This window comes from Protopterus annectens, chromosome 4.part1 (genome assembly GCF_019279795.1).
Source record: "Protopterus annectens isolate FY-2018-M chromosome 4.part1, PAN1.0, whole genome shotgun sequence".
In the NCBI taxonomy this organism is placed as follows: domain Eukaryota; kingdom Metazoa; phylum Chordata; order Ceratodontiformes; family Protopteridae; genus Protopterus; species Protopterus annectens.
In genome coordinates, this window is record NC_056734.1 from 849248348 (window position 1) to 849270039 (window position 21692).

General features: G+C 42.3%; 1 protein-coding gene across 1 annotated transcript in view; it reads left to right on the plus strand.

The window, feature by feature from the left end:
- Positions 1–18151: 18151 nt before the first annotated feature.
- Positions 18152–21692, plus strand: part of CTC1 (CST telomere replication complex component 1) — a 1463250-nt gene continuing 1459709 nt past the window's right edge. The window contains exon 1 of the mRNA XM_044070869.1: positions 18152–18476. Coding sequence (XP_043926804.1) covers positions 18435–18476 — 42 coding nt within the window. The 5' untranslated portion in view covers positions 18152–18434. The remainder of the gene's footprint in view (positions 18477–21692) is intronic.

Genomic DNA, 21692 nt, shown 5'->3' on the forward strand with positions numbered 1-21692 from the left:
GTGATTATACCTGTAGTATAGTGAATATAGAAGAAAAAAAATAAGGTTCGATATCTAGCTACTTATAATACTAAGACTAGGGAAGTAATGAAAATTATTGAGAATAATTGGAATATTTTGATGGCTATGTCAGATACTTCATAATAAGCCAGATTTTACATATAGGAATTTAAAGAACTTAAAAATGCAACTGTGTTATAAAGATTTTAGGCATCCAAAGAGAGCTCAGAAAATATATACAACAGGCACACACCCATGTTTGAACTGCAGCTGCTATAATTATATTTTTATGAAGGACAACAATATGTACAGCCATCCAGTTTCAAATAAAAAATATATTGTTTTAAATCTACAGCAACATGCAATACTACATATGTAATATATCTTGCTACCTGCATAAAATGCCCTTCATTTTATGTTGGGAAAAGTACAAGGAAACTAAAGGAAAGAATAATAGAACATGAGATACGTAGACAAATACAACAGAATGGGTTAAGTAAGCATATTTTGGAGAAAGGTACTGAGCACACCTTCAAATTTAGGGTGATGGAAAGTGTATAAGCAAGTAAGAGGGGGTAATGTTAATAACTTTCTGGAGAATACAGAATATGCATGGATCTTAAGACTGCAAGCAGATGTACTACCAGGGTTGAATAACATATTTAGTATTAAGCCAGTTTTAACAACTAGACAAATGCAAATGTACTTGGTATTTAAATGTGTGTATATGCATATATATATGTATTTCTTTGTATGCATGCAAATAATTTGAATATGTAAAACACATTTTGTAATAAATATTTTATTAGACTGATGGATTCATTAAGTATATGGTTCTATTATGTATTTATACAATGAGCTGAAAGTATGTCTGAGTACTTTTTAAGGAAGCTTTTTAAGGAACTGCTATATCTCTAAGCTAAAATGTTAATTGAATTATTGTAGAGATGATGTGATTAGCTGGCAGTGCTCACATGGTTTTAGTCTTGTTTTACAAAAACTGAAAGAATGTTACAGACTGTATAACGCACTAAAGAAGGATTTATATCCAAAAGCTTTGCTGTAATAAAGTATTGATGTTCTTGGAGTTGGAATTTTTTTGTTATTCATCTTCTATTTTCTAACTTCTGGTTTATCACTACATCAGCCTTTGGTCTTAAGTATCTGATATTTTTGCCAGCATATGCATGGGTAAAGTTTTAAAGAGGTAGTACATGTGAATATATGATCTAGTATCCGCTGTTCAAAGCTGCCCAAGAAAGTCAGAGAAAAGTAAAATGTATTTAGAAATGGAGAAGTTTCCATAAATGTGACTAATTCAGCTGTCATTTAGATGAGGAAAGAAAAAAATTATTGCACAATGTAAATGACAGCTGAAAAGTGTGAAATTTGATTGCAAAAATGTTCCAAAAGAACCACCTAAGGTAGAAACTGCTGGCTTTTTAGTGTATATGCTTCTTTTTAGTCTGTTATATTAGATTCACTTTTGTGAATCTCAAGATGCTGCTATCCTGTTCACTTGAATAAAACCTATTGCCACAATATGTCTTTGGTCTCCCAGTGGTTTTGAGATAAACTATAGTCAGATATTTACAGGGGTTATGTTAATTCATCAAAATAACTTTTTATGTGTGTAAAATAGAAGACATTAACCATGCTGTGGGTGAGCTTCCTATTTCATCTTGTTAGGAAGTTAAATAGTAAGTGTTCCAACATTTTTCTTGTTTTGAGGGTCCGATCCGCACTTTAAAAAACAAAGGTTGAGAGCTATAGCATGGGCCATAGCTCTATCAATCACGGACAACCTCAACAAAATCATGGACTAATGCATCTTACTCAAAGTTAGCATAAGCATACCTCTCAAGTATACCTTATTATGAGGAACTTCCTCATTTTAAGAGTTAAAACATCCATGTTCCTTGTAGTTCCACATGCTGTCAGCTTCCTAGTTAAGAGTTGTTAGTAATCTGTTACTAAATGTTCCACATTTGCCCATTTGCTCCACATTATGACAAGCAATGTTCCACATTTTGGAGACAAAACATTGAGAGGGATGAGCACGTGTAACTTACTGAAAACAGATTTAGATTTAGTTGGATAATTACAGACTTGCCTGCATAATTATGCAGCAAAATATAGACAATAAATATGCACACAAATAACATTTAAATTGTAGTATGGAATTGGGGAGCTGCACTTCAGTCAGTCTCAAATAAAAGGAATAAGGTAGAATTAGGTGCAACTGTGCATGCAAAGTGGCATTTTGAGGGGTAATCAGATTGAGCAATTTATGGCACAATTGTATCCTTCTACCCCTCATGGTCAGACTGCACAGAAATGGGCATGTCTGTGTGACTGACATGCTAAATAGCCGTAATGTTATAATATGCAAATGATGCATGACTGACTGACAAGCAGATCTGCCAGTGACATCATGCATATGTGGGTTGTCACACATGTGTGTGTGTTGATTAGGTATCAGAAAATGTATACCTCATACTCATCTCTGTTTTTTTAGTATTTGATTAAATGCAGTTCTTCATATGGATGCTTGTCTAGTGCATTATTTCTGCTCAGATTTGTTTTGTAGTATTCATGCCATATTCATACCTTATACCATAAATGTCTTCAGTTAAATGACAAAAATTGTATATTTACTTCTGTAGTAAGCTTACAATTATAGTGCTGTTATACATGTTTTACTCTTATGCAAATTGTTTAACTCACCAGACAAAACTTAATACCTTCTGTTATGCAGTTACAGTGTTAAGAATTGCAAATCCTTCAAGAAATATGCTATGATAAGGACTTTAATAATACTGTTAAAAGCAAACAAAAGGAATCAGGTTCTTTGCACCATTTCACCACATAGGTTCATAGGTGTGTACTAGGCTTACGGCCCTGGAGCCTAGCATAAAAAAAAATCAATGTTTATTTTCTTGAATCATATTTTTTGTTTGTTAATAATATGACATTGTGATGTGATGAAATGGATGACACAACATGATTTAAAAAAAAAAAAGAAAAGACAGCCATTATAGGCAGCAATGCAAAGTGCCAAATTCCTTTTGTTCGCTTTTAACAGTATCAGGGTAACAAACTAAAAACGTGCACTTATTCTGCAGGACTCTTTTAAAAACCAGTGTTTATTTTCCTGAATTGCATTATTTTGATCATTATTAATATGAAATCAAAATAAAATAACTTGCACTTTGGGCGGCATGATGCCTGGGAATCTTCTTGGGCTAGGCTTATATAGGCTCCAGGGCCATTAGCCTAGTACACACTTATGAACCTATGCACCTATGTGGTGAAATGGTACAAAGTACCTGATTCCTTTTGTTTGCTTTTAACAGTATTATTAAAGTCCTTATCATAACCAGCTTTAGGCACTAGTGAACCCAGTGGTTGCTGATGGTCCCCAACTACAGCAAATTATTTTATTTTGATAATGTTTTACACGCTTGTTAAAACAAAAAAGCTAGTCCAGCAATATTGTGTAGTTAATAAATTAGATGGGTAGTAACTCATAGGATGAAGAAACATAAGGACTGGCACCAATTCTTCTCCTTTAACATTTAAAGATAAAGATTGTGGTGACAGTATTTTGTCAAGTAGTAGGCTCAATGTTGTGTCTTTCGGCTTTTCCCGGTTAAAGGTCGCCACAGCGGAACTCCGGTCCGCTAATGATTGGCAATAGATTTTTTTATGTGCCGAGCTGCCAGCCCTGATGCACAACCTTTAACGAAGGTACGCCCATTCACGCATGTCTCCACACAGAAGACGCTCTAGCTGAGAATCGAACAGGACAACGTACTACTGTGAGGCGACAACGCTACTACCACTGACATAGTTCCTTTGACTAAGTTAAATCCTGTTGGTGGGCATTCTCTCCAGGAAACCTAACATCATAGATGGAGTTAGTTACCAGCTAGTTACCAGCAATACCCATGGCTGTGGGAATCTCCCGATCATCCTTGACTGTGTCAGGGCCCCCATAAAATCTGCCACTGGTTCGGGAAGATGGGGAGAAAAAAACGGGTCATTCAAATTCTGATTATGTGCTTTATCCTAAACAGGGTTGTGATATGACCCTGTTACGATAAACTCAATACTCACTGAATGAACATGAGCAAGGTTAAGAGCTTGAGACGGGCAGCACAGGGTGACTGATCTCAGTTCTTACCTAAGAAAAGCAGACACTCCTAATCTTCAGGGATGGTTTTCTGTTTCACAGAGTTTTATAAATAATTTCTGGTCACCAGATACTATAACACTCAACTTCTTTGCTCAAGAGTTCTGAGAAAGCCAAAAATAATGTACAAATAAAGGCTCAAAATCAGGAACACTTTTAAAATATTACTCTAATTCATGCATTTTCTGTGCAATAAGTTTAAAACTGTAATGTTTGGCATTATTGACTGTAATCCTAAATGATTTATGAGCAAATAAAAAATTTTACAAGAAACTGGGCAAAAATCTTTGACACTATTAGGAATATTCTCTGAAATCACTGGCAGTGACAGGTATGCAATCCTCCTCAATGTGGTGAATAAACATGGCTTACCCCTGCTGTTGTTTGATGACTGCTAAACAACGGCTGCTGATCTGGGAAAGCAGTACTAGCATCACACAGTGTATTGTTATTTGCTGTAATCAGTGTAAAACTAGTATGGCTATGCCTCATCCATTTGAGTGTGTGTGTGTGTGTGTGTGTGTGTGTGTGTGTGTGTGTGTGTGTGTGTGTGTGTGTGTCTGTGTGTGTGTGTGTGGTTAATTGCAGTGTATGCAGAACAAGCCACCCATGATTTCTTTTATTTTCTATTGCTTGTCATCACAAACATAAAATTTGCACATGATAGGTGGCCATCTGTGGTTGTTTGGCAGAAGTGTGTGTGTGTGTTTGTAAGCAGCTGCTAATTGCCACAGTGTTGCAGTAAGTAGCTTTGCCATTTCCTGTTACTCCTATTACTTTTACTCTGGTTGAGTTCTTCGTTGTAGCTTTTTCTATGTGAAATCTGCTTGCCATCCCTGTCTCTGTATGGGTTTATCCCTGTGCTTTAGTTTCTTCCTCCACCCAAAGGCATGCTGTAGGTGAACTGGCATTCAAACAGTTTCTTTGAAGGTGAAAAGGCAGCATGTTTGCATGTGTTTCTGCATCTTGTAACAGACCTGGCTTGTCAGGGACAGTGTGTGTGTGTGTGTGTGTGTGTGTGTGTGTGTGTGTGTGTGTGTGTGTGTGTGTGTGTGTGTAGAAACAATATCATCAATTTTGATCAGTGGACACAGGAAATAATGTTAGAGACATACATAACTCTTCCATGTAGCTGTAAAAAAAGTAGTTATAGGTCCATAGACTAGAACTAGGCTAACTGCCCTTGTGAGCCATTTCAAGCCTAGCCAATTACCCCATGTGAGACTCAAACCCTGTACCTTATGTCTGTAAGGTAAACACCTTAACAATTATGCCATACTCTCACCAAAATATCTTTCCAAAATAAGACAAACTACATCACAGAACATCCAGATCTTTAGAGCTCCTAGAATTTGGTAGTCATACCCCAGACTATATAAATGGATTTTGACATGGACTTAGTGGTGAATTCTTCCTTATACACCCAGCTTTGCACAGAGGTGTGTACAGAAGGCTGTTGTAGCTTGTGTGGGGATTGAAGGTGGTCTGGTCATTATTTTATTTTATTTTTATTTATTTAACATTTGTTGACCGGGAAAGTCCGACTAGGTTCCACAGAGCCTGTTTTCAGCGGAGGCCCGGGGATTATGTTTTTAATTTTCCTCCCAATAAAACCTCAGAAGTGTATACAGGAGATCACTATAGCTTTCGCTGGGGCTGGGGACAGTGTTGTCATTATGTCATTTACTTCTGTCACAGACCTCAGAGGTGTGCAGGTTTTCAAAGATCATCACTATAGCTTGTGCATGGGCAGTATACTATCTAGGAGCAACAAGTTGGAATTTATTAGTATGATCATTTTTTTTCACTTTTCTCACAATGAAACATCAGGCAAATGTACAGGTAGCCACCTCTGGGGGTAGGGGTAAGGAGGCATGTCTATGTATGACAGCAGTCACTTGAAATAGATGACTATGGCTATTTGTTCCTTTGCTTTAATCACAATGTAACATTGGAGGAATGCACAGATGGTAACTTTTTTTTGGTGGGAGGAGGGGTGTAGGAAGATAGGCAGTATTCCCAGGTAGCATTTATGTACCCTTGCAAACATTTGTCTTCTGAGTTTAGTTGGAGCTGTGACTGTTTTGTCAGTTTTGAACATTAGGACATTAAGCATTGGACACACATTATTTTTTCATTGAATGGAAGAAAAAAGATTGAATTTATTTTCTTATTCCTGTGGTGTCGTGACAAAAATCATAATCAAAAGATTAAGAAATATTCTAAACTGTACCTCTGAACATCTATAACCCTATGGTTTCTGGGATTCTGGTTACCCCCAGACTGCTTGCTTAAATCAGTTATTTCCAACAAAGTTATGACTCTGCTGTATTGTAACCTGTTAGGGTGTTTAAAGGAAACAAGGAACAGTAAAAATGAACAATGACAATGAATTTTATTAAATTCAGACCATCATTGGATAAAAAGGTTTAAAAAACTCTTAAATGAACTTCAGAGTATCTAAAAGGCTATAGCTTCTGGAAAAAGCTGAAGAATAAAGCAAAATGTAAAAAAGGAAGGAAAAAATCTGCATGGTGTGGAGAGCCTGGGATGGAAGAAAACAGGAGGGAGCACTGGATGAGGAGTATATGTGGGAGAGGTGGTGAAAGGCATACCTGTCAACCTCTTAGTGCAAAAAATCTGGACAAAGCCTGACAGAATGGGGGACAAAGGTTCCAAAATAGGGACTAAATACTACTCTTATAAACTTTGAAAGTTGCTAGAATAACATGATTTGTCTTGGCATGCACAGATGGGTGTGAAGTCTGAAATACAAATGTATACCATTATTTAGGACTTCAGTCTTCATATCATAGGGAGGTACTAGGCTATCTGCCCGAAGGCATTTATAAGCCTAGCTGGAATGTGTTGTCTTTCGCCACCCCCTTAGATTAGAGCCCTGTGCCTCTGTCCAGCAGAGCCATTGAAGTGATCCCCGGGGTAAACTTTCTGTTTCCCATCCACCCGTCAAGGTTTCTCTTGAAGAGGGTTAGCGAGGAGCTCTGACTAATGTAGATTGGAATCTTGTTCCAGAGCATGGGAAGTCTCTGTGACAGGAATCTATCCCTCCAGCATGTCCTATTTATTGTTGTGGTGAGGTTTAGAGCCCTAGAGTGTGTGGCTCGAGGGGATATGGTTTTCTTTAGGTGTAGCATGTCCATCAATTCTGGGTTGGACATGGCCTTGTATGTCAGGCAGAGATCAGCTCTGAGTAGGCGGTATGCAACCGAGTACTGCTGGAGTTTCTTCAGTCGAGCTGCATAGGGCATCTGTTTGAGGCCAGTGATCCTCTTGGTGAGACACTTCTGTGGACTTTCCAGCTGTTGCAGGTGTCTTGTAAAGTACATCCCAAATGGGGGCGTTGTACTCTATGATGGGTCTGATGAGTGATGCGTAGATGGGCACAATGACCTCTTTTGATCTGGATGCAAACCCTTTTTGTGATTAGGTGGGCCACATAGAAGGATTTTCTAACCACTTTGGCAATGTGATTATCAAAGGAGAGGTTACTATCTACTTGGGTCTCCAGATCCCATATTACGTCTTCCGTATTTAGGGGGCTACCACCTATGTGGTAGTTTGTGGGTACTTTGTTTTTTTCAAAGGGGATGACTATGCACTTTTTGGCATTTAGCTTGAGGCCATGGTTTTGACACCAGGTATCTGTCTCACTTGAGACCCTTTTGGAAGATGCCTGTGTCAGCCGGAGTCAATTATAGTCCCTAGTTTACAGTTGTCTGCGAACTTGGTCAGCCATAGTCCTCCTGTGCTTGCCTGAACCTCTGAGAAGTATATGCCAAACAGGAGGGGTCCTAGGACTGAGCCCCGGGGAACACCACTTGTAACCAGTTTAGAGTCAGAACTAGCTCCCGAAACTCTTACCATGTGGGTTCTGTCCATGAGCCAGTTGGCAACCCATCTTGTGACGTAGGGGTTTATGTTTAGGCTGGTGAGCTTGTCTAGAATACCTGAATGGGGAATGGTGTTGAAGGCCTTTGCGTGGTCTAGGTAGGCTGTGTGGACCACCTTAAACTCATCTATAGCCTTGGTAACTGTCTCAAAGAAGTCCACCAGGTTTAGGAGGCATGATCTGCCCTTAAAGTCAAACTCGGTAGGGTCCAGTGTTTAGAGGTTCCCAATGTCTCTGTTAATGAGATCCATGATGATGCACTCCATAGCCTTGCAAATCAAGCTGTTCAGGCTTATAGGGTGATAGTTCCCGGGGTTTGCTGTGGCTCCACCCTTGTGGAGCAGAATAAACGTTGCTGTGCACCACTCTATGGGCACACAGCCTGTGGAGAGGCTGAGTTTGAACAGTGTGTTTAGGTGAGGGGTTAGTTCATCTTTGAGCTTGTGTACGACGCAGCCTGGGACACCCTCCAGTCCCACTGATGCTATGTTTTTGGCTTTGGAGAGGGCTGTTTTAACCTGAGTGTCTGTGATTTCAGGGACACTGCATTCTTCTGGTATAGTTATGGGCCCTATGGGGGGGTGAAGTTTGCACTGAACCTGTCTGCCAGGATGTTGGCTATATCGGTCGGTTCAGTGTATTTTGTGCCATTCTGCACCAACTCTGAGCAGATTTGAGAATTGCCACTTAGATTCTTGACATAGCTAAAGAATGTCTTGTGGTCATCTTTGGAGTCCTTGGCAATTTTTCTTCCGAAGCTAGCCTTGGATGATTTTATGAGGGATCATAGTTTCTCGCTGATACTGATGGGGGATGTCTTCCCTTCTTGGGATTTTACTCTTTTCTGTATTAGTTTTCTCCTTCTATTGTATAGCTTGTTTATGGCAGGGGTCCACCAGACTGGTTTCCTTTTCTTGGAGGAGTGAGTCTTGGTTTTGCTTGGGATAGCACGATCCATGCATTCTTGTATGTGCCCGTAGAGTGAATTAGTAAAGGATTTTGCAGCTTGGACAGAGTTATCCATTAGCATGGGGGCTTTGAAACTTTCCACCTCGGTCTTAAGTAACGTGAAGTTGGCTTTTGAAAAGTTTTTCATGGTGGTTTCTTTGCCTGGGGGTGGGGGCGGAATGTGGATATCCAGAGTGATTAGTTTATGGCCAGATCTAACCAGCAAGGGGGTGACCTCCGGTTTGGAACACCAGTCGCCAATGTTGGTGATGACCAGGTCCAATATGTTGTCACCTCTGATGGGGGTGTTGACCAGTTGATCCAGGGTGTTTGAGTTTGTAAATTCTAGGAAATGTTGGGCAAAGGAGTTAGTACTTGAGTAGTTCTCCCAGTTAATGATTGGGCAATTGAAATCATCCAATATCAGGGTGTTTGGTAGGACCTTTACGTTACTCAGTGTTTCAGAAATGCAGAATGGGGGGCCTGGGACATGGTGGGTGATCTGTAGCAAACTATAATTTGAATTGCAGTTTTGCCCGTTGTGAGTTGCACGTGGACGATCTCTGAAGCATCGTGCTGTGCCACTAACCTGGAGGTGTGGGTATCCTTGATGACTATGGATACGCCCCAGCCTTTTGTATTTCGGTCTGGGTTTTGTGGCCAAAATGTATGGTATGCGTTGTAGCCTGGTAGTGCTGGGGTGCTCTCTGGAGCCTTAAACCAGGTTTCTGTTACTGTACATATATCGATTTTCTCCATACTGAGGAGTGCCTCGAGTGCATGCATGTTGAGGTTTAGACTTCTGGCACTGAGTAGCATTACCCTCAGTTTTTTGTTACTTGCGCGATTTATGGAGGTGGGGTTGTCTTTTGAGCCTTGCCTAAAAATGACACCATGGGGGTAGCAAGAGCCTTGGCCAGTATTTGAAAGCCTAAGGGTGACAGGTGCAAGCCATCTCTAGCGAAGCAGCGTGGCTTGTTCAGCATGTCATCCCAGGCTGACAGACACTGGATCCCCTTTGAATGACACCAGAAGCTTAGCCAATTGTTGAAATTGATAATTTTTTCTTTATACCGTGGTATCATTCATGGTGAGGGCAGGATGCTACTCGGGGTCAGGGTCATACCGGCCTGGGCTACGTGATCAGAGAGCTCTTCCATGTCTCTTTTCATGTAGTCCAGGGAGGTACGGCTCAGGTCATTCACACCAACATGGACAATGACAGAGTCATATTTGTACTTGTTCTGGAGTGACCTGAGTGCATGTGTTATGTGGCGGATCCTGGCACCTGACAGGCAGCTAACAGTAACCTTCTCCTTGTTCAGCCTAGTGAGTGGGATGTCAGTGTGCCTGACTATAGAGTCACCCATTACTAGTGTGTTGGGTACGTTGTGATTGCATGGCACACTGGTTTTGTGAAGTACGTGTTTCATGGTTTGTGTTGGGGGGGATGGAGTTTGCTTGGATGTCTGCTTTGGAGGTCTCTGTTGCTTTTCCAGATTTTTATTTAGAGCATCCAAGTATGTTTCGTGTATTTATGTGTGTTTTTTGCCTGTGGTGGTTTCATAGATCTATGTGAGACTGGTGGTGTGATGCAAGTAATTCCATTCTCCTCTTGACTGCCTGGTCCAGTCTTGGGTTGAGAGAGCTTAGCCTCCAGTTTGGCTGTAGAATTGCATCTCTCGCATGTATTAGTGTTTGGTGGTAGGAGGAGAGGGTTGTCTGCATACATGAGACAGTTGTTACATTGCCTCAAAATGCCCAGATTCACCAGTTGGACCAGAGAGTATACCTAAAACTGCCCTTTGGACATGCCTGGATAAGTACAGTGAACCGTTTTACTGAGTCTGATTGGCTGGTAAGGCAGAATAGTGAGCCTTATCCTTCTCTACAGTATAGGGGGTCTAGTGCTAAGGTTTCTTAGTGCTTGATATGGGTTTTGAGCAAGTGCCGGGCTGAAAAGTAAATGGCTTGAGTGCTTAAGTTGAAAGTTTGTCTAGTTCCAAGGGAAATATTGAAGAGTAGACTTTGTGGAGCCGGGAATACTTATACCCTAGCTAACCGGTGCTGACCGGTGTGCAAATGCGGGTTTTATGGCAGGGAAATGAAAGAGATAGAAATTAGCCCCAAATGGCCAATAATCTACTAATTTCTGGGCTGAAACCACTCCTCCAGGGACAGATAGTCAGCTCAAAACTCCCTCTCTCACTGGTGAACAGATAAACGATCTTCTTATCCAAGTAAGGTATGGGCAAACACAGAAACTTGTAACACAGCCCTGAATTCATCACTAACCTGAAAACTGGACTATATTAGCTTAGAAAGGCGGGAAAACAAGATGTTCATCGTCTCCCATTGCTGCAGTCCTGACAAATGGGTACTCCGCTGTCCACCATCGGCCCGAATACCAAAGGGCTATAACTGGCGTCGGTCACGGGCGCCTGAGACTGACGTAAGTACTTGTCAGTACAAATGCGCATGACCGACGCCATAACCTCAGTCTTTCTTGCCGCATGGTCCTCAGCAGAAGCAGTTTTTGCAAGTGCCGTTCGGCGTTCTGGAACTGTCGGTTTTCGAGTTTCAGACCGGATACCAAGTTGGCTAAGTACCCTGTTGGGAAAATTTTTTGTCTTTTTCTTGCCTCAGTATTGCCGGATGTCAGAAAAAGTTAATAACTGTATTTCTTGTGGGAAACAGATTCCTCATAGGGATTACCATTCACTCTGCATTCCTTGTTTAGGGCCTGAGCACGACGTTGTTGGGTGTCGCTTTTGTGCTACTTTTAACAAGCGTACTATTAAACGTCGGTTGAACTGTGCTAGGCTGGTGTTTGGTAAACGTTGTAATTATAACATGCCGTCGGATTCTCCAACGACTGGTTCTTCTAAGAAGCGCAGAGATAAGTCTTTGCGGTCCAAACAGGATGAGGCGTCCACTCCGGACGTCGGTTCTGTGGAACCACTGACTGCTTCAGTGGCTCCTTCTGACAGTTTACCAGTGTGTCTAGGGGAGCCTTTGTTACTGCAGGAAGTGGCTTCTCCTGTGTTAGGCCAGGCTGAGGGTGCTTCTTTGTTGTCGGTGGCTTCCTCCCCTCATAGGGTAGTTAGACCTCCTCCTTCTCAGGGCATAGGCCATTCTAAATCTAAGTCTATCCCTGCTGGTGCTAATCCCCAGGGTCCAGCTCCTAGGAAGCACATGTTAAAGATGGCTGAAGATTTGATTACTTTAATTAGGGGCTCCATGCCCCCCCCTGTGAAGCGGCCCAGGATAGACACAGAGTTGGAGGGTCTGGTTCAGTCTTCCAATGAGTCAGATTCCTCTGTGGAAGAGCTTCAGGATTTCCCTCCCTATTCTGATTCGGAGGCTGAGGACGCTACTCCTCTCGTCCCCTCCAGAAGATTTTTCTTTCTCTGAAACTTTGCATTCCATGAGGGATCATTTCCAGTGGGATGGCCAGGATTATTCTGATTCTCGTAAACGGCTGAGAGAATTCTTGTTTTTACCTCAGCACAGGCCTTTGGCTATTCCCCCTGTACTGGATGTTGTTCTGGATGTATTTTCTGAGGCTGCCCTTAACCCAGATTCTCTGCCCCCTGCCCCAGTTAAACCAGATAGATACTACAGGGTTCCGGAAGCTCACAAGTACTTGTATAAGAGTCCTAGGGCTGATCCAGAAACTATTTCTCAAGGCCCCAAAGGTGTTAAGGCTTCTGTGGTTAAGAATCCGGTTCCTCTGGACAAGGATGCTAGGGCCCTGGATAGGTGGGGAAAAACTGTATACCTCTTCTACTTTGGCTATGAGAGCTTTAAATTGTCAATTTCATATGCTCAGGTATCAGAATTATTTGCTAAGTCAATTGAAATGTAAAGTGGATGCTTTGTCTGAAGGTGTTGACTGTAAGGAGCTTCAGGATTTAGTGCATGCTTCAGACCACGTTGGTAAGCATTCTTTGCAGTGTGGTTTTGATGCTTTACAAGCTTCTTCCAGGGTGGCTGCTACTAGTTCTGTTGTTCGCAGACATGCCTGGCTTAGAGATCAGTCCTTGTCAGAGCATGTTAAGGCTCGCATTATGGATGCTCCTTTGCAATCTGATGTTCTTTTTGGCCCTCCAGTGGAATCAGTTTTGAAAAAATGGAGGAAAAAGCTAAGTCTATGCAGACGGTAAAGGACTTCTTACAGGTTCAGCCCCCTAAGTTCAGTAGGAATTGGCCTGCTAGGGGATGGTCTTTTCCCTCTTCGGATTTTCCTTCTAGGGGCAGGTCGAGGCGTGGTAGGGGTAGGGCTTCCTCTCAGGGCCCTGTTACTTCTAGGCCTTTGAATTCTTTTACCCCTTCTGCTGGGGTGGGCAGGGGTCAGTCCTTTCAGAAGCAGTCCCAATGACCTGTGTCTTCAGCTGCCGGATTCTGCTTTGCTGGCAGCTCCTCTAGGAGGAAAACTGGGACTTTTCAGGGGGAATTGGCATTTGGTTACCCAAGACAAATGGGTATTGGACATTATAACTCGAGGCTACAAGTTTTATTTTCACACTTTCCCTCCTTTCAAAGGTATGCCGGATGTGCCTCATCAGCAAAGACTGGAAGCGCAGGCACAGATTTTTTCTCTGCTCCGGTTGGGAGCAATACAGGCAGTTCCTTCTGTGGACAGAGGCACGGGGTTTTATTCCCGTCTTTTCTTAGTGCCAAAGAAGGGAAATACTTGGAGGCCCATTCTGGATTTATCCATTCTAAACACCTTTCTGGAAATTCCGAAATTCAAGATGTTGACGCTGCAGCAGCTGTTGCCTATGCTAGGCAGAGATCACTGGATGGTGACTTTGGATCTCAAGGAGGCCTATCTTCACATTCCTATCAGGCCCAGTTGCAAGAAATTCCTGAGGTTTCGGACTGGGAATTTGCATTATCAGTTCTCTGCATTGCCCTTTGGCTTATCTACTGCGCCCAGGGTATTTACAAAAGTCCTGGCTCCAGTAATAGCTTTTCTCTGGCTAAGGGGAATTCAAATTTATCCTTATCTGGACGATTGTTTGATACTGGCTCAGGGCAAGCACGAACTTCTTCGACATCTGCAGTTTGTGATGACAGTTTTCAGATGCCTAAGGTATTCTGTGAACGAAATAAAGTCCAGTCTAGTACCCTCACAGGAGATGTGTTTTCTGGGTGTGAGACTGAATACAGCTACTCAGATGGCATCTCTTACCCCGGACAAACAAAGAAATCTTCACCTATACTTCCAACAGCTATCCGTAATGTCCAGGCTGACTGCAAGGACAGTCCTTCAAGCCTTGGGGTTCATGGCATCTTGCATTCTAGTACTTCCCAATGCCAAACTGCATATGAGGAAGCTACAGTGGTATCTCAAAAGCGTTTGGACTCAACACAGCCACGATTTGGATACTGTCATTCGGATTCTCCTTGCATTCAGAAAGAATTTGTGTGGTGGGCTCAGGAATGTCACCTAAACAAGGGACTCTCTGTGACCCAACCGGAGGCAAGTCAGATATTAACGACAGACGCCTCGGAGTCAGCCTGGGGAGCTCATTTCAAAGGAAAATGGATTCAAGACCTTTGGCCCCCGGAGTTGCTTCACTTGCATATCAACATGAAGGAGATGCTGGCGGTTCAATTTGCCTTAAAAGCATTCAAGGATCTGCTTCGACCGGGACTGGTGTTGATTCGAACAGACAACACAACTGTCATGTGGTACATCAACAAGCAGGGGGGTACTCATTCTTACCCTCTTTGCAGACAAGCAATGCTGTTATGGGAAACTGCTTTGGATCTGCACATCACTCTTCGAGCACAGTTTCTGCCAGGAGCACAAAATTCGTTAGCAGATGTTCTGAGCAGACGGATGGTGGATCCTCACGAATGGAAGTTGGATCCTCAGGTATTTCGTCAGTTGACCATGGCTTGGGGAACTCCAGACATAGATCTGTTCGCTTCTCCTCTGAATTCCCAACTGCCTCTGTTTTGCACAAGGCTGTTTCATCCGGAAGCCTGGAAAATAGATGCACTATCCTTCAGTTGGAGCAACCTTCACGTGTATGCCTTTCCTCCTCTGCCTCTTCTTCCACAGGTCCTATTGAAAGTCAGGAGGGACAAACCTTGCATGATCCTTATAGCGCTGGATTGGCCTCGTCAACATTGGTACCCTCTGCTGAGGAGCCTAATTCACGGGACACCTTGGCCATTACCGCGGATTCCTCACTTATTGTCTCAAGAAAACAATCATTTTCTCAATGTCAGGGTGCAATCCCTACATCTGACAGCCTGGCGCATTCAGTTTTAGAGGATGAGGGCCTTCAGCTCCCTCAACAAGTTTTGGATGTCCTTTTGGAAGCCAGGCGTCCTAGTACTCGGAAAGTTTATGCTGATAAATGGAAGAGATTTTTTCTTTGGAGTTCAGCTAAAGGCCTTGATGTCACGTTGCCTAATTTGAGTTGTACTTTGCAATATTTGACTATGTTACTGGACAAGGGTTTGTCCTTCTCTTCTATAAAAGTGCATGCTGCAGCTATTTCTGCTCACTATGATGGTGATCCTCCTTTATTTTCACATCCTTTGCTTACACAGTTTCTTAGAGGGGCAAAGAATGTAAGACCCCCACGACGGGCTCCTACTCCTGCCTGGGATCTTAATTTTGTTTTGGAAAAGCTGACTCTGCCTCCTTTTGAACCTGCAGCTACGGCTGAATTGAAGTTGTTGTCCTGGAAGACTGCTTTTTTATTGGCTGTTACTTCTGCTAGACGGGTGTCTGAATTACAGGCTCTCATGGCAGTGGAACCTTTTCTGATTTTTCACCAGGACAGAGTTTCCTTGCGTACTAATCCTACTTTTCTGCCTAAGGTAGTTTCTAATGTGGCATTGAACCAATCTATACATTTGCCTACTTTTTATGCTAACCCCCAAAATGAAGGGGAAAGAGTTTTGCATTCTTTGGATGTGCATAGGCAGTTACGGTATTATTTGTTCAGAACTAATGAGTTCCGGAGATCTCAACAGTTATTTGTTTCGTTTGCTGTGGCTTCAAGTGGGAATGCTGTCTCGAAACAAACTATTTCCAAGTGGATCGGCCATTGTATTGCTTTTTGTTACTCTCATCATGGTAAGGAGGTTCCAGTTGGGATCAGGCCTCATACTACTAGGGCTACGGCCACCTCTACTGCTTTTTTGAGAGGGGTAGCTACGAAAGACATTCTAGAGGCAGCTACTTGGGAGTTCTGTACATACCTTTACAAAGCATTATCATTTGCCTCTTTATTCTAGGTCTAGGGCTGGGTTTGCCACTGCAGTCTTACAGGGCATGTCTGCAGCTCCTCCTGCTATTTAGTTGGGCCAGCCTCCCTTTTTCCGTTGCTCTGGGTTCTACCCATTTGTCAGGACTGCAGCAATGGGAGACGACGAACATAGTACAGTTTTGTACCTACCATAAATGTAGATGTTCGAGGATCTCCATTGCTGCAGTCCTATTTTCCCTCCCTCCCTCCTTCCCCCTTTTTCTTTTTAGATTGGGGTTTTTTGGGTGGTGTTTTCTTTTTTGCATTCTGACGTCTGAGGCAAGAAAGACTGAGGTTATGGCGTCGGTCATGCGCATTTGTACTGACAAGTACTTACGTCAGTCTCAGGCGCCCGTGACCGACGCCAGTTATAGCCCTTTGGTATTCGGGCCGATGGTGGGCAGCGGAGTACCCATTTGTCAGGACTGCAGCAATGGAGATCCTCGAACATCTACATTTATGGTAGGTACAAAACTGTACTTTTTTTTTTTCCAGAAAATAAAGAAGATACAATCAAAAAACACCTTAAATGCCCATAAATGGCTATCACACTTGAGTGTGCAGCCTACAACAATTAAACAGGTAATTTAAGCACAAAAACAACTTTGTTAAAGTGCAGACAGTAAAATAAGTACAATATGTAGTTATCATTCCAGTAATTTGTCAGAAAATTATAAATTTTATGAGGAACAGACCAAAGATATAAGGCATAAATCTGTGGACAGTTGAGAGGTATGAAAAAGTAGACAGTGGGGAGGCACCATGACCCCTTTGTCAAGGGAACCATTTCACCTAAAGCCAGACATTTACAAAGCATTGTTATAATCCAACATCAGTGCAACTAAATGCTAATCACCGTGGATTTCCTTCTGTGAAGTGGGCCACCATGCGTACTTTTCCGTTATCGGGCAACAGTTGAGGTTTAGACTTCCGTATGTCTGTTACAGTAGGGGGGTTGACACTGCCTATTTTACAGTTACAGCATCATATATCTACGGCTCAGTCGGTGTGTATTACTCCTAAAATTCCAGTAAAAGTAATGTCTTTCGGCTTTTTCCGATTAGAGGTCGCCACAGTGGCACGCCGGTCCACTTATGATTGACAGTAGATTTTGGCAGTACCAAGGTGCCAGCCCAACGCCCAGTCTTCAACGAAGGCACACCTATTCACGTACGCACCTACCTGCATGTTTTTAAACGTTACTCACCTACGGGGAGAACATGTAATGTAGACTCCACACAGAAGGCATTCCAGCCGAGAATCAAACCGGAGAACCTCTTGCAGTGTGGCGACAACGCTAGCCGCTGCATCACCGTTAAAAAATTCCACAATATGAAGTAAAATATGGATAAGGAAGGTTGGCAGTTGGTGACAGGATGATAATTATACTGGAAATGTCTCGGTGGCCCTAACGTGATACTTACTGGAAGCTCTAAAAATACTAACACTAGGAGCAACTTAACACAAATTGTTTTCGCCCGCAGTGACGTTCCTTACCTTATAAATACTCATGAATGGGCGATGACAGTCATGAATTCATTATTTTTCATGAATATTCGTACACGTTCCCGGGTTGTGGGCGGTCTTGCTACTGTCCGTGTGGGATTACAGGTCTTACAATTATACCCAATTTACAAATGTTTAACTTTGTCGGCATATATTTTATCCAGCTGTCACACAATGAGTTATAAACTTTCGGTAATAAAAGTTGAAATGTACGCTTTCTTTGTGATTCTGTGATAATTCGAGTTGAACAAGGAAGGAGTGACTGATGAGTTTCAATTTTTTGACATTAAATCAATGAGCCCCCTTCCTATTCGTTTCAGGGTGCATCTAATAAGCACACAGACAACGCTTTGGAAGTTTATTTGTGTTATACAAGCACGCTCATAACTGTACGAGGTTTGTGGTTGGAATGGTATTACGCCAGCTAAATGACGTAAGAATTTAGCGACGGATGAGTGCTACAGATAATAGAATAGACACTTATATTTATAAATTAAGAGACAAGTTATTTAACTTAAACTGTATTGACTGACTGGCTAGCTACTGCTTTCTTTGATCGAACTTGCTGGTGGGGGATGGCAGGTTGAAAATCGCTGTAATGGAAGTACTGCATCGGAAGGAAGAACAGTTGTCTTCCACTGTGAGTGTTTTGAGTTTGTAGAAGAGGGAAAATTCAAACCGAAGATGATGCTTTGTACTGAAGTGCCTATACATATATACGTGTGTGTGTATATGTGTAGGGTTGCCACCTTTTCAAATGCCCAAAGTGGGACTTTTTGTAGAAATGTGAGATTTTGCAGGACAAAACATACCCATGGCCAGTGTGAAGGACAGAACTTTGCTTTTTTGCCAAAATAAAAGCGTATTTAGTAGCATTTCAGCTGCTTATGCGATTTCATATAATGTTTATGTGTTTCAGATACAAAATAACTGTTTTATGCAACTATTAAAAAACACTTAAATATATTTTGTTTTAAAATCTCAGGACATTTGCCATTTTTTTTTGTTTTTTTTTTTTCTCAGGACACAACTGCTAAAAGTGGAACTGTCCCTCGCAAAGAGGGACAGGTGGTAACCCTACAGTGCGTGCGTGTGTATGTATATATAGTTTGCATTAGTCTTAGTTAAGGTGCTCAGATTTACCATAGGTCATAGGGAAATGTACAAGCAGTAGCTATGTATAGCTAGAAAGTATTGGTGTCATTCTAGTTAGCAAACTGACCGTGTATGTTAGCAAACTGACCGTGTATGTTGTTTAAAGTGTGTGTGTATATGTATAAAATGAAAATTTACAAACTGAGAACATGTCACAACTAATAAAGCAATTGTTCAAAATAACAGGAACACAGTGCCCTTGTAAACAAGTATAACATTGTACCAATGAATTCCCCTTTTATTAACTTTACATTTGCTTTCTTTCAATTCCTCTGCATACAAAACGTTATAAAGCTCCTAATGTTATACCGAATTGCTGCTTTTTTTTGCTGTCGTGACTGTGATTTTAAGCTCTTTAAATTTCAAATACCTCTGCACTCAGCATAGGCTAGATTCAGTGTTAACAGAGGCTTGTTAAATTTTCCCTTAGCACTTTGCTTGTGCTCCTCCAGATGTTTCTCGCGGTTCAGCTCTCCTGTCAGGTAGACCAGTAAGCCTAAGCTCAGAGATTTCAGCACACCTCTCACCCACTAACCGTTCTTAAGTGTGACTTCTCTTCCTGGCCATATCAATTTACCTAACACTATGGATGTACAATTTCCCACAGTGTATTAATCCAGCTTGGTCGACATGGACATCGGAGACAGTGTAGTAACTGATTCATGTTCACCGACAGCCCTCTGCTCCTAGACCACATAAACTCATCGTGTGACAGATGCAGCTATATTAAGACCCTTTAATCCGTGCTTTCTCCCACACCAGTCACTTCATATGACAATGAGTGGATTGTCAGCATGCATATGTCATCTCCTACTCTACCCAAACCCACATCCCTACATATGCGAGGATCCTCACCAGAAACATACCTAAACACCAGAGGCCTCCCAAACATAAGCATGCTACATGTAATATTTCCTCTGCAGAACAGAATACACATAATAGCTCGCATACCAGCGTCTTACCTGTCAAGCCCTTAAAGCAAAACACAAAACCAAACATATTAATCATAGGTGATTCCATCGTGAGACACACAGATGGCCCTCTCACCAGGCTGGATAAGGAGAAGGTCACGGTCAGCTGTCAAGTGCCAGGATCTGCCATATCACATATGCACTCAAGTCTCTCAACAACAGGTACTGTTATGACTTTGTCATAGTCCTTGTTAGTGTGAGCGACTCAAGATGTACCTCTCTGGATGGTATGAAGAGAGACATGATTGAGCTCTCGGACTATGTGACTCAGGCTGGTATGCCGCTAGCCTTAAGCAGCATTTTAACTTCACCTAGGATGATGCCTCAGTTCAAACAGAAAATGATTGACTTCAGTAATTGGCTTAGTTTCTGGTGTCATTCCAAGGGGATACAGTATCTGTCAGCCTGGGATGACATGATCGACAGACCTTGATGCCTTGCCAGAGATGGTCTTCATCTGTCACCCCTGGGATTTCAGCTACTGGCCAAGGCTCTTGCCATCCCCAAAGTGCCTTTATTAGGCAGTGTCTGAAGGACAAAATTTTGGATGCAAGAACTTTATCTAAGAGCACTCTCAAGGTTTTGCTGCTAAACGGTAAGAGTCTTAACATGACACTGCATTCACTGGAAGCAGTCCTCACCTTGGATGGCACAGACATTTGTGTAGTCATGGAGCCCTGGTTCAAGGCTGTGAAGAGCACCGCAGCCATACCACGTTACACCTTCCACACATTCAGACCTCAAGCTAAAGGAGGCAATGTATTAATATTCATTGAAGTTAAATGCGCTTGCAGATTGGCAAGACAGCATAATTCCCTGGAGATACTTTAGGTGAAATTAACTGTTGGTCGGGCACCTATTCAAGTTATTGCTAGTTACAGGGCCCCCTCCATGAATCAGGACACCACTCTTCCTGTTTGGATCTACTTGAGTCTATTAAGACACATCCGAACACCATGGTTTTAGGCAACTTTAGCTACCCATCCACTGACTGGGGAAATTACTCATGCAGAAACTCACTTGCGCAAAGGTTCCTCGACTTCATTAGCTCCCGTACCCTAGAGCAGTTAGTTGACACCCCCGCAAGGGGTGCCAGCATCCTGGATCTGGTGTTTACCAATATGGGGGAACCACTGTAGCACCCCAATTGTGAGGTCTTCCCTGATGAGATCTGACCATAAATCATTCTCGTTCGAAGTTACTATCACATCTGACCCCCCCCCCCACCCCGTAGCACAAACTAAAGTAAATAAAAAAAGTTCTCCAAAGCAGATTATAACCTCTTACAGGATGGTATAGCTTCGGTGCACTTCCTCCCTCAGAGGGAACTGGCAGCTATGCCGAGTTCTACACAGACGCTTTATACAAACACCTGAATAACTGCATTGACTTGGCCATACCTGATGGGACCAAAACAAGCTCCTCAAGGAAGAGCAAACCTGTTTAATGGACAGCTGCCATTAACAGGCTTTACAGTAAGAGGAAGAAATTGCTGTCTAAGAGTAAGAGGATGCGAGCCCCACACTGGAAACACTCCCTCCTCAGCTTGAACAAGCAAATAAGACCCCTTGTTAAGTGCTCCAAAGCAAACAGCAAATTCAAATTGGCTTCCTCAACTAAGGACAACCATAAGGCATTCTTTAGTTACATCCGTAACCTAAAAGGAAAGGCTCAGATTTATGCCGAACTGGTAGTTAATACCACATATTCTGAGCCTGTGGACATTACTA